Source organism: Paroedura picta, chromosome 10 (assembly GCF_049243985.1).
Source record: "Paroedura picta isolate Pp20150507F chromosome 10, Ppicta_v3.0, whole genome shotgun sequence".
NCBI classification, from domain to species: domain Eukaryota; kingdom Metazoa; phylum Chordata; class Lepidosauria; order Squamata; family Gekkonidae; genus Paroedura; species Paroedura picta.
In genome coordinates, this window is record NC_135378.1 from 65,528,005 (window position 1) to 65,541,662 (window position 13,658).

Consider the following 13,658-nt stretch of genomic DNA (forward strand, 5'->3'; position numbering starts at 1 on the left):
ACCTGCAGGAGGAGCAGAGCCCCCTGGCCAAACTTCTCACCCTGCCATGACCCCTGTGAAAAGGTTGTTCGACCCCCAAAGGTCCCCAAAGGGGTCCCAAACCCCAGGTTGAAAACCACTGCACTAGTCTCTTTTTCTTCACAAGAAATCTGGCTGGATCCAACCCACATCACACTATCAATAATCTAACCCTATGAACGTTACCAAGGCAGGCTAGCATTAAAATTAACACATATATATGCCCTAAAAAAAACACTTAAATATCTAATGATGGAGAATTGATATGGGGATTAGTTTTTTCCAGGCAGTAAACAAAATATATATGACAGGGAACACTGAATTCTGTTGCTGTCTAATTTAAACATGTTATTGGACATTTCTGAATCTTCACATCTGCCTGATCTTGGTAATTTATCTTTTTTGAGCAAAAGCAAAACAAGGAAAAAACTAGCAATATTTTAGAATTCTTTGAGTGGCATGGTTAATCTTTTGTTCTTAGACCACTTTTCCAAATAGAATCCATTTGAATGTCTCAAGTATTTATCTCAAAAAATCTTTCAATGACAGGTGAAGAGCTGATTTTTTGTATCCCTCTTTTTACTTCCCGAAGGAGTTTTAGAGCAGTTTACAGTTGCATACCCTTTCTCTCCCCATAACAGACACCCGATAACAGATAACCTGTGAGGTAGGGAAGGCTGAGAGAGCTCTGAGAGAACTGTGAGGTCACCCAACTTTGAAAAGGAGTGGAGTAACAAACCTGGTTCTCCAGATCAGAAGCTACCACCCTTTACCACTATACCAAACCAGTAAGTAAGGATGTAGGAGAACATCAAGGAAGATAATGTATATTTTTCTTGGTTATCATATAAAATTATATTTAATATAAAATAGGTTTTGCAATGGGCAATTAAAGGTATGACAGCAATGTAAGCCGTGACTTCGGGTAGTATAACAGCAACTTCCTGCTAACTAGAAAGCAAATCAGGCAACAGGTTAAAAAAAAGAGGCGGTCCCTCCGCAGAGAATATTTTGCTCCTTAAATGTGGTTAAGCAGTTTAGACACAGGTGTTAAAGGTTCCCATCACTAAGTTAAATTCCAAATAAAACCAGGTTTCAGATTCAGTGAAACTGGGCCTTAACCATAGTGATTGCTGGTTCTGACAATGGCTGAGGAAGACCTCTGCATGCTCAAGGATGGCTTCTGATTAACGAACCATGGTAAGCTCAGTGGTAGATCTGAACTGATACAATATACAGAACCTTAAAACACCTTTTCTCCAGTTTTGAAAAATTATTATTTTTTCTTTTTAAAGGAGTAATATATATGCAAATATTAGGAACTGGTGGCATGTTTAATGACTAAGGGAGAATTTCTTCACCTCATTCATTATATTCATGAATTCTCACCATTTGAGTGATAGGCTCACAATTTTATTTACATTTCTTGAGCTACTTAGCCTGGTTTCAGATACTGAGCACATGGTTAATATAAACAGTCTTTGACAAACAAATACACACAGCGCTTTTCTGCACAGTATGGTTATCATTATTCCAGCTATAGACCTGGGCCAGTTTATTGCATTTTGCTGTATGTTCTAAGCAAGAGCTTCAATGAGCAATACACACTAACAAACACCAAAGTATAATGTCACCATCCTGCACAGGACTATCAAGGTCTACCTGTTATACTGCACAGTAGTCTTAGTGTGGGTGTTTCACCCCCATATCCATTAATCATGACATCACTGGAAGCTTTTGGAACAGGAATAGTCATTGTTATTGGCTTATGGAATTTTCTTCTTCTGGGCTCCAATGTAACTATAGGGCTGAATGTAGCTTTGTTGCCTAAAATCTTCCTTATAAGTTCATTGTGCATAGGTTGGGCCTATTCAAAGACATGGAAAAAGGGAATATACATATAAAAATGATTTCCCATCATCAACCGATACCACTTCATCATACATCAGCTTCCTTTATCCTCATTTGTTTTTTCCTGCTACCTGCCATTAATTTCCCTCCACTGGCTGTTCATCTGATCCTTCAGGTGTTTTTCTTGAGCCTTTCACATTGGGACTGGTAGCTGGAGTTACTCTGCTGTTTCTAGTAGGGATGGGCACAAATTGGTTCATGAGCCAAAAATGTTCATGAATTTGGCCTAGTTTATGCCCTCCCAACTGAGGTTCCACGGAGGTGCCTCCCTGAACATTTCCAGGACTTTTGTCTGGTTTGGCTTGTAGGTTTGGGTCACTTAAGCTTAGCAGCTGAGCCGGGTGGCCTTGTCTGTCAGCTGTTAGGTTTAAATGGTTGTGAGCCATTTAAACCATCCATTTCACTCCCCCCTCCAAGCAGGGGGAAGCAAAACAGTGGTCCATTTCACTTGCATCTGCTTCTAAGCGGGGAGAAACAAAATGGACCAGCATAAACTGGCTGGTTCATTTGGGGGCTTTGGTTCAGTTGGGTTCAGGGGTTCAGTTTGGGAACCCTCTGAACTGAACCAGAATTTATCGCTTCATGACCATACCTAATTTCTAGTTTCTGGAATTATTTTTGCACAGTGTTACTTATCCAGAAGCAGTACCATGGGATATCACCCCAACTGCCAGTCCCAACTTAAGTTCATAAGAAGACAGGAAAGGCACCTAATAGGTGATGGATGAAAGAAATTACAAAAAAGTGAGAAGCTGTAGGCCCTTATGTTGTTATGTTATTAATTATAGAACATACCATGAAGATAGATTCAGGTGGGTAGATGGGTTGGTATGAAGCAGCAGAGCAAAGTTTGAGTCCAGTGGCAAATTTAAGACCAACAAAAGTTTTATTATGCATTATGAGTTGCATTGCAGTATTATGAGTGCATGCAGTTTCTTAATGGGCATGCACACAAAAGCTTATACCTAGGATTAAACTTTCTTGACCTTAAAGGAGCCACTGGAATCAGATGACAACCTGCTTCAGGAATAATTTAACTAACCAATCCTTTCACTGCACATTCAAAGCATTTTACTAGTGTGAGTTCAGCCTATCACCATTCAGAGTCCCATGTGAATTATGCAGGAATTATACTAGTTACAATTTTTTTGGAAATAAGTTAATTGGTGTAAATAAAAATAAATGTAGAATGTCAGATAATAGCAAGCTCAATATGGATTCTTTTGGTACAAACAAGTGTTGTTAGTTGTGAAGTCGTGTCCGATCCATCGTGACCCCATGGACAATGATCCTCCAGGCCTTCCTGTCCTCTACCATTCCCTGGAGTCCATTTAAGCTCGCATATATACAAACAAGGACATGTATTTAAATATTAGTAAGGTAGTAAGCTACCTTTAACTTGATTTCCTCCAGGTAGTGCTTTAGATAGATTATTGTACATCAACACAGCATTTTACGTAATTTATAGAGAAAATATACCCCATTCCACAATTGCCTGAAACGAAAAGGTCCATACCTGCAGACCAACACGAATACGCTTGGTTAGTGCTCCTTCTGGAAAGACCGCCTGGACTTGGGGTACTACTGTACTGCTCAGCACACCTCCTTCCGGCCCAATCAGGTTACTGTCTTGTTTGATACGGGATACTACAGCAAAGTATTGTGGGAAGTCCCGAGTGATGATACGGCATATGCGTTTCTTCTCTAGTTCTTCAGGAGTATCAAGAACTGAGTCAGAAGAGAACACAATTAAGCAATATTTAATATTGTAAACCAAGGGTAGTCAAACTGCAGCCCTCCAGATGTCCATAGACTACAATTCCCATGAGCCCCTGCCAGCACTCACTGGCAGGAGCTCATGGGAATTGTAGTTCATGGACATCTGGAGGGCCGCAGTTTGACTATCCCTGTAAACACTGACATTTCTAGAAAGAAAACAAATTACAAAGAGAAAGAAAACAAATTACAAAATGTGAAAATGAATGAAGGGTGAACAGAAAGATCTCCGAAGTGTCTATAGTACGTTTGCACTGGCCATAGTAAGTAGAGAAATTCTACAATATCAAACCATTAAATGTAATTTTGATTTAAAATAGAGAAATCAATCTCGGTGCAGGGAAACTTGAATATTAATTCATAAAATTTTCCCATAGCCTACAGTGAGCCCTGCAATGTTTGTCTTTCTCTACTGGTGCCATTAGTGGCAGGACAACTGACCCTCTTTTCCTAAACTTTCCTTTAATGGGGAACGATGTGGCAGAAGGCACAAACTAAGCAGAAGGAACTTGTGGGCTTCAACCCACAAATTCACCTTGACTGGGCTTGACCCTGGTTATGGTCCAGCTTCCTCCCCATTGAACCACGAAGCCTTAAACATGTTAGCTCAGAGTTGGCAAGACAAGAGCTGAACAAAAGATGCCGATAGCAGATGATTTGTGGCAACAGAACAGCTGAAAAACAGAAAGGCTGCTTTTATTTCCTTTCTGTATCTTTTATGTTTTCCATGGTCCTTGTCTAGCAAAATGGGTACCTTCATCCATCCCATTTAGGATTTCATTCAGTTCATCCTCTGTATATTCACAGAAATGTTCCTTCCAGTTGTCTCCATTCTCACTGCGCAGGATCACCAGTTCCCTTTCTTTCCCACGCAGAGCCGCAAAGTGAGGGATCTCGACAATCACAGGCCTATTGCAGCAACACAGCATATTAATAAAATGCAGCAATAAAGAAGCAACTAGATACGGATTTGTTCAGTCTGTTACAAAGTGACCTGGAATTCTACCTGCTTCTTTGCCATTCCTGAATGCAACCCCCCCCCCCAAAAAAATGCAAACAAGTAGCACATTGGCATTGTAGCTTGTAGTAGGACCAATGGATCTTTCCCATTGCTTGAGAACTGGCTAAAAGGACTGGGGCTTGTATGGGATGTGCAGATTTTTTTTTCTTTCTTTACTAAGAGCCTCCCAATTAAACTATTGTTTTGATGCATGGAAGCCTGCGCGATCACACTGTCATGCAGAATCTACTGTTGTCTATATGGACACCTTAAAAAATTATGATCTTCTACTAGTGGAAAAAACAGACCTAATCAAGATTTTGATATTAGTTGTTAATTTGTACTGATGGTAAATTAGCATTTTGATTCCACTGGAGTATTTGGCACAATTGATAACTTGTTTTAAAAAGCCCAATAGACAAAGGCTCTGTGTTTCTACTAGTGCAAAGATCAAAATTTTGCTCTTTGGTGAACATATGTTATATATAAATGTATATATATTTATCATAGCTTATATTATCCATTTCGGTAAAAAACTATGAATAAATTCCATTCAATAGTCTTAACTAGACAAATCACATTGGCCGTTCTGAATGCAGATGTCATCATGCTAAGTACTATGTTATATTCAACATATAACATATTGCTCCTGTTTTGGTGGTAATGGAGGCCAAAAAAAGAGAGAGAGAGAAGAAAAAGTAGTTTACAGTAGATTCCTTCCATTCCAATCCAGGTTGCTTTGCTACAGACACAGAATACATAACAGCAATAACAACTGGTACGATTTACAACTAAGAAGTTCTCATGCTAAAACAAAAACGGAGGTCAAGGAACTTTAACAAAAGGTACAAACATATCACCAAAACAAAAACGACATATCACAGGGGCCAGAAAATGATCTACTAAAGGTCAGGTATACAAAATTTAAAATCATAGAGAGGGGACAATGTCATGTGCACAGTGACATAATAAATAATATTGCAGAAGGAGAAGAATGGGGAGGCCAGCATCCATCAATTTGTTTTTAAGTCTCTCCTACCCAAGAAATTTGGTCCCAGGAGGCCCCAGCTGAAGGATTCGGCTGACCAAACTTTCTCCCTCATTAAGTGGGGGAGGAGCCGTAGGCAGGTGAAGTTTACTGAGTACATCCAAAGCAGCAGTGAAAGAAAGAAAATAAATACGCTTTATGTTTTCTTTTTCCAGAACCCATTGCCACTGTCTGCTCAGAGTGGAATTAGGTGTACACTGAACAGGTTTCTGCCTTGATTTGTTTAGGATAGACAAAACGAGCCCCTGTGAATTTGAACCTTATCACGAGCTCATTAGGTTCAGTGATATGTTAACTTTGCTTCTGACATTAATGGGAGCGACATCCAGTTGCTACACATGTGCACTTCAATTACGATTTGGTTTGGCAAGAAGTGTTCAGTGACTCTGATTTCACTGCTAGGACGCCACCCAGAAAAGTGCCCAGCAATACAAGACAAAGCCTGGAGAAACAGGATGAAAACTCCTATCACACTGAGTTTTCATTGACATTCCTTGACTGAGAGGGGGGGGGAGAAATGTTGAACATAATGTGACTCTTTTGGAAGGAGAAGAAGCAGGTAAATAGAGGCAAAGGAAGAACTGAAAAATGTAGCAGCCAAGGAATTATTTATTTGGGGGGGGGGGTCAAAGCTTTTATTTGTTTATTTTTTAAATCTAGTTCTGAAGATTATGTCAAAAGAAAGGAGTTTTATATAAGTGTCAGAAGCATCCCCTGCATTACAGATGGGTACCTATCTATAGTTCAGTATTCCCCTGATGAAATGTTACAACAGTAAAATTACAGGGGGGGGGAATGACAGATGGTTTCCCTGTAGAGCAGGGGTAGTCAACCTGTGGTCCTCCCGATGTTCATGGACTACAATTCCCATGAGCCCCTGCGAGCAAATGCTGGCAGGGGCTCATGGGAATTGTAGTCCATGAACATCGGGAGGATCATAGGTTGACTACCCCTGCTGTAGAGTGTACCAAATCACATCCCTTTCTTCTTAAATGCCATTCTCTGGAGCTAATATTGATTAAGAAATAATTGGCTGACTAATGTGGAGTGACAGGTCTCCAGCATATTTGACTTGCTTCCTGACAGATTTTAAACATCTTCATCCTTTGGCCTGTTTGCAGCGGAAGCCATTCACTCTAAGCAGAAGGGTTTCATTTGATCATCCATTCTTTGGATGGCATCATTGGTAAGGGGGGAAATTATTCATAAAATAAAAGTATTAAACTGCTAGTTTCAGCAGAAAAACATACTAAAAAGTCTAGGTCTTTAGAAAATGTCCACATTGCGTTATTGCTACAGCCTCAGAAAAATGACAGGTTTGTGCTTCCCAGACAGTCCCAAGCAGTGACAAAAACACCCAAGGAGAGACAATAAGTATCTCTTGAATGGGGCTTCAGGTTGTGTTGTACCTTCCAAGAGAAATTCATTGTGCTTCTCCAACAACAGCAATTAGTTATCCAAAGTAAAATATCTCATTAACTGTCTATGATTGTAAAGTGATTCTGCTTTAACAGCTCAACACAGATTAAACAGACTTACTCCAGGAAGCACACCACACCCTGAGTTGCAGCTACTGGCACTTTAAATGGAAAGGCATATCAGCTAATCACATTAATGCTGGCCTAACAGTGTCTCACCTTGCACTGTAGAGCCACCGTCCTATCACAAATTTTCCATGCTCTTTTTTTACTCCCAGTGCTAAAGTACTGAGGTATCCTAAATCAGGGGTAGTCAACTTGTGGTCCTCCAGATGTCCATGGACTCCAATTCCCAAGAGCCCCTGCCAGCAAATGCTGGCAGAGGCTCATGGGAATTGGAGTCCATGGACATCTGGAGGACCACAGGTTGATTACCCCTGTCCTAGATTATTATCACAAATAACAGGAAATAATCTATTTCAGGTGGTTTTGTTTTTCTTTTCAGCAAACAAAAAAGTCTTACCCAAGGAACTGAGCGCCGGAGGGTCCTACTTCAATGAGACGGCTAGCCAGGCCTTCTCCTTCCACCATGGGGGGCATTGTGGCCAGTCTGTGGCGCTTGACCAGCCTGCAGGTGACTCGTGTCGGAGCAGTGCATTTCCGAGGTGGAATAATGATTCGAAGCCCATTGTGCCTGCAACCCCGCATAGCTCCACCTCGAGCATCCACCATGAAACTGACCAGGAAACTGAAAATTGGGAAGGAGTATTAGGCATGATTGAGAAGAAAATCTGAATGCATGCTACTATACTTCTTTCTTTCAATTTAATCAACAACATGGTTACATGCTGGCCATTTCTATTGGTCAAAGGTACCAACACTAAGGTGTATATATATTTGTGTGTGTGTGTGTGTGTGTGTGTGTGGTGCCCTATGCCCCTCCCTTGAAAAAAATCTTATTAATTGCCTCAATCATTCATACATAAATATATGATTTGGTTTCTTTTTAGTAAAAGCAGAACTGTAAGTAAGTGTGCAAATAAGAATATCTCTAGCCTCACAGTAGATACCCAGGACCCATGTTGATATCCCTACTCAGAGTATTCTGGGGCCTGTAATTGACTCGTTTAATAGGCGGCAGTACAGAACTGCCCCCATGTTTGCACTGGAATCAGCTTGGGCTATATGATCTATGCAACTGGCTATAGCTGCGCTATCAGTGTAATAAACGAAGCTGTCATTATACATTCAGATTAATTTGAATCTAAAAAGCATTCAGTAAATCAGAGATAAAGAGATATGATAGAAAGAAATTTAGCAGGATTTGTAGCTGCTTTTTGTTAGCTAAGGGTTATGCCAGTCATTCATTATAGGTTGTATTTCATAACTTTCTTTTGCTTCTCCATCCATTCAGTGGAGAATGGAGAAAGCCTTTCTCCTCTGGAGAAGCCAGTTACTGAGTTCAGCTTGCTGCAAGGGAATTATGTTATTCAAAGATTCTAGGAGGCTGCAACTGCAATGTCCATTAAACCTCTGTTGGACTTTTTAAAATCTGTACCTGAATTGTAATTTTATAGTGTTTCCTAAGACAAATGAAGAACATTAAGCAGCTATCTAGATTTTTTTAGTCAGCAAGACACCCAGGAAAATATAAGAGTATCTATGGATTTGTTGCTTCCTCAGCACCCATAAAACTAAATGTGTGCATAATCATTGTTATATATAATTGTCCTTTTTGCATCACCCTTTGGCCTTTTCCCAGTTGGATCCACACAGAATTTCACCCAACAGTCCAAGCAAATCATAGGGATGACCATTAGAAGTCCACCCACCGCTGGCCACCTTGAAGTAAGCCATGCACTTGCATCTTCTACTGCCCTCCACTAGGAGTTTCCCCCAGGGGGACTCTTACTTATTAATATCTATATGAAAGTTCAAGGGGGTGGGAAGTGGGAAACACTGACAATGATCTTTAGAAAGGAAGGGGAATGTCACATTTCTGATCATCATTGTTTAGGGTAGTCAGTGTTTGCTGTCAGAGGCTCATGGGAATTGTAGTCCATGGACATCTGGAGGGCCACAGTTTGACTACCCCTGAAGAAGAATCCCCCCCACATACACATCTTAACGTAATATGTAATACAGGAAGGAACAAACAAGATTATCCTGAAAGGTTTCATTTTGGAGCTGCAGCAGTGATTTTTCACCTGTTATCTGCTGTTGTTATAATAAAACAGGCACTATAAAATATCACAGTGTGTGTCGACACACATGAAGCAACAAACACACACACTAAGGAGCTCGTCAGCTAGGTCTGTAAGCAAGTAACTGAAGAAGCACAGTCATTCAGGGTTGTTGACGGCAACAGTTAATGCCCTTATGTGAAGCAGAGTGCACGGAAGGGTAGACACAAGATTGGCATCTAGTGGCAAATATAAGCTAGATGCCTGCTCAGGCTCTCAGTTGCACAGCATGCAAATGTAACTCCAACAGAGCAAAGGAAGCCTTGCTTATGCCCTCCAGACACCTCAAATGGAAGCTCAAACATGATATGCCCACCATGCATATCAGTTCAGACAGGATGGTGCGTTAAGAGTTAGTTGGGCAGGCAGGCAGGCATTCTTCTGTACACATAGCTGGAGAACACAATCCTGTGTACAAGGTCTTCCAGTTAATCAAAATTACTGTTTGATGCAGGAAACAAGGAGATAGCAGCAGTCAGAATTAGTCACAGTGGGAAATATTAACTACAAAACAGGTTCATCAGGTTGCTTCAGCAATGCACGCCCTCTGGAATCATGTTCTAGAGCCTATTTAATGGCAGAGTCAATTTTGTTTCCCTAGAAATGTTACAAGCCTTTCAATAACCATAGAAATCTCAAGTACATTTCCAATCAGTACACTCAGATATCAGATTTCTTGCTGTGTTTTAGAGAGCTCTAAGAAAAGAATTGCATCTGAGAATGTTTTGGAGGCTGATACCATACTAAACACTTTCCTTCTGGTCTACCAAGGAAGTTCTTAAATCATGGCAATGGCTACATGTTCCATAGGCAAAAAAAAATATTTCTCCTATGCTAAACCAATAAATGGTATCAGTGTACCAGAGCATCCTGAAGTGGATGAGCAAATAAGAGGAAGGGTGAAAGAAAATATTAAAAATGAAATTATATATAAGTTCACCTGCTGTTGTCATGGTCAAAACATGGAGAGGAGCGGCTGCAACAGAAGAGATAATTTAGCAGAACAAAAAAAGAGAGAAAGAATGGATAAATGAAATAAAAGAAGGAAGAAAAGATGATTTGACCTACTAATGGAATGATGTAAAGTGACTATGTCAACACAGATTACAGAAAGTATATACAGGAGCAAAGCTTGCATGAAACAGATGTCCCTCTGCACATAACCTGGAAGTCTACATCGAATGTGAGTACTTAGGAACGTGAGATAGAATTAAATGTTTTTCCATCCCCATCTGGTTGCTACCTAAAAAGCGTTGACCTATACTGACCACTACAGCTATTCCACAGACCAGCCTGATGCAGTCCAGGTGTCACTTTCATGGTGGGGGTACAGAATAAGGGCTTCCTCAGCTTCATTCACATTTAGTGCAATGCCAAGCAGAATTAAGAGCTTTTTGGTGGTCTCCATATAGGCCCATTATGCATGGAGTGGAAGATCCGCATTTGGGGTGGAATGGCGACGGCTAAAATCACCAATTATGCACACTGCAGGTGGCAACCGGGCGCAGAGTCAATGTATGCCACCGAAAAAGCCACGTTCGCAAGATGCGGAAGAAAGTGGAGCTTCCCGGGACCGGGGCGCAATCAGAAGCGGCTCCAGAGTAGCCGCGTGCATAATCAGATACTCTGGGTTTTGTCACCGTTGCGTCCCATCCCGTGCATAAGTGGTTTGCTTCACTTCTTCCTCCTCCGTGTTCTCCATGCCGCCCTTTCAGCGGCCGTGCATAAAAGGCCATAGTGGTCCCATAGCATATAATACCTGGATTCACAGAATTCTTTAATGTCATGTTTTTGAAGAGCCTTCCCCCCTCCCACCATGATAGCAATCATACAGTAGGTGGTATTAACTCTGAATTAATATGATATTCTGACCGTTTCAGCTGTATATCTGAAATTCAATTCCACGGATAATTTGGTCATGTTGAATACGCTGAGGTTGAAAAGCATGAAAATGTAAAGAGCCAAATTGCATGAGACTTGGACTTGATCATTTTCCCTGCAGCCACACAGCAGTTGCAGAGAAAGGTATTTTAAAAGTCTGCAGGGGCTCAAATTCAGTTTAGGGCCAAGGTGCAGGGGAAGGTGGGGGGCTTTCACTGGCACCATTTTCATGAGCTGAAACAGCCCTAGGGGAAGTTTTATTTGCCTCACTTAGGAACTGCCTATGCATAGAATACTATGGAGACCCTGAACCCCACTCTTTAAACATCTGGCGGCATTTGGTTTGAGTTAGTATGGAACCAATATCTCTGTTGCACTCTTAGGTGTCATTTTCATTACCCATTTTCCTGAAAAAAGTTGTCACCTTGTGTTTGACTGCATTCCTGGTTTCATTTCCATTCCAAATTTAGGTGTTTGAAGCTCTTGCATCTTTTTACTGTTCAAGTTGCCCTAATTGATCTCATTTGTTTTCTGATATTTCACCTGATACTAACATGATACTAGTTTTCTCTTCCATGATTAATCACAACTTATGACTTTCTCACACAATGTTCCTTAAATCCCTTCTTCCCATGTTACATTGCTGTCATGAGTGGGACTTCCCAAGTATTTATTGCTTCCTGTAAACATGTTAAAAACCAGCAGGTAGATTTCCTAAAGGTAAAACGTGTTTTATTTAAAATTGTTGTTGATAACTTTTAGTTGGTAGCTGCTAGGTCCTGTTTTCACTGCCATTTGGAGGGAGATGGGAGACAGCATATTGGAGAAAAACAAGAAATGTAATTTACCTTGTTAGCAATGATCCAATCTCCTTTTTTGAAGACAGGCAGCTAAGAATGATAACTCTAATTATTTTTCAATTTCAATACTGGTTCTTCACTACCACTCTATTCTCCCTATTCCCGATACCAAAATTGGGCAAATCTTAAATTGTACTGAGCAACTTTTCACTATTTGAAATACTTCAAATTAAGTATTGACTTTCTGTTACCAGCTATTACAATATTCCAAAAATAAAACCCTACTGTAAGCACTTTCTTTCATCATAAATACAATGGGACCCCCTACACACAACAAAATTACACACATCCTAGTCCTTGTTAACCTACCACAAGAGACAAGACCAACTCTACACAATCCAGACTCCCAGTCCAATGCAATGTTCCAGGAATGAGCTGTAATGCATATATGTAGCCCACCTGCCTGGAATCCCTTTTGCATTCAATTCAGTGGAACGAATTGGGTCTGCGTTGAATTCCTTTGCAGAGGAAGAAGTTACCATCACATTCACTGGATCAAGGCAAAGTCTATGCAATGGCCTTATTTTTATTGGGAAAAATTAAAACTTAATTCTATTTATTTTTGGTCTAGTGTGGTGCTGTAATCTCAAAAAAATCTGACTAAGGTCAGACATGGTGTCTAATACCAAACACACAGCTGTCGACTGATCAACTTTCCACATGCCAGAATACGTCACTACTGATGTAAAGACCATCTGTCATTTCACTCTCTTTCTTCCCTCAATCGGCCACTGCCACTCCATTCAGATCAGTTACATATCCAAATTCTTTATAGCTGCAAGCCCGTTAGAAATTAAATTTAAGGCTTTAAAACTGTAATCTAGGGCATAAAAATGAAAAAAAAACCCAAACCTCTTGCTGTCTGTGGCATAGTACTGCATTTGGTTATGAAACTACTCTGATGTGAATAAATTGTCTGCCAAAATATTTAAATACATGTGTTTTTAAACAACAATGCAGATGGTAACAATCAAATGAATAAATCACACCTTCCAAGAACTGCTAATCAAGTTATCACCCTATAACTGGTCATGCAAAAAATACTGGTTCATATCAAAGAAACTCTGGGCAATGTGTTTTTGTCAATACACTGGGGATCTCCCACAAAGAATGCTCCTCCAATAAGAAACCACAGTTCCCAGGGTTCTGTGGGAAATGTATAACGCTTAGATCTGATTGACACTGGTTTAAACTTGATGTGTAGGTGAATCCTTTAATCAGAATGGTTAGAACTGTTGCATTCAAACAGTAACTAGGCAATACTTGCATCCAAACTCAGTATTAGTTCAGACTATCTACCTCTTTCTTCTGGATTACTTACCCAGAATGGATAGGGCTAGCAGAAATAGTAACATTGTCCAGATTGTCAGGACTCCAGCTTAAGCGATATGAAGTTCTCTCTCCTTCTTTAGCCAGTGTGGACACCTGGAAATCCAAAACCATGTAAGATAGTTTTTATTTACAGCATACAACCAAACCAAGCAAAAACTGTCAAATTACAAT

The 13,658-nt window shown here is 40.3% G+C and overlaps 1 protein-coding gene across 50 annotated transcripts in view; it reads right to left on the reverse strand.

Annotated features, from left to right (window-relative positions):
• The window catches only part of ANK2 (ankyrin 2), a 331,669-nt gene that overhangs the window by 45,764 nt on the left and 272,247 nt on the right, over positions 1–13,658 (reverse strand). For 18 of the 50 annotated variants that reach the window (XM_077300524.1, XM_077300529.1, XM_077300521.1 and 15 more), the window contains 8 exons: positions 13,477–13,580; positions 12,144–12,185; positions 10,355–10,390; positions 7,695–7,919; positions 5,745–5,843; positions 4,460–4,614; positions 3,446–3,657; positions 1,681–1,885 (listed from right to left, as the gene is read on the reverse strand). In XM_077300524.1, the coding sequence (XP_077156639.1) occupies positions 1,681–1,885; positions 3,446–3,657; positions 4,460–4,614; positions 5,745–5,843; positions 7,695–7,919; positions 10,355–10,390; positions 12,144–12,185; positions 13,477–13,580 (1,078 nt within the window). The remainder of the gene's footprint in view (positions 1–1,680; positions 1,886–3,445; positions 3,658–4,459; positions 4,615–5,744; positions 5,844–7,694; positions 7,920–10,354; positions 10,391–12,143; positions 12,186–13,476; positions 13,581–13,658) is intronic. The other 32 variants (XM_077300531.1, XM_077300563.1, XM_077300556.1 and 29 more) reach the window with 6 other exon arrangements.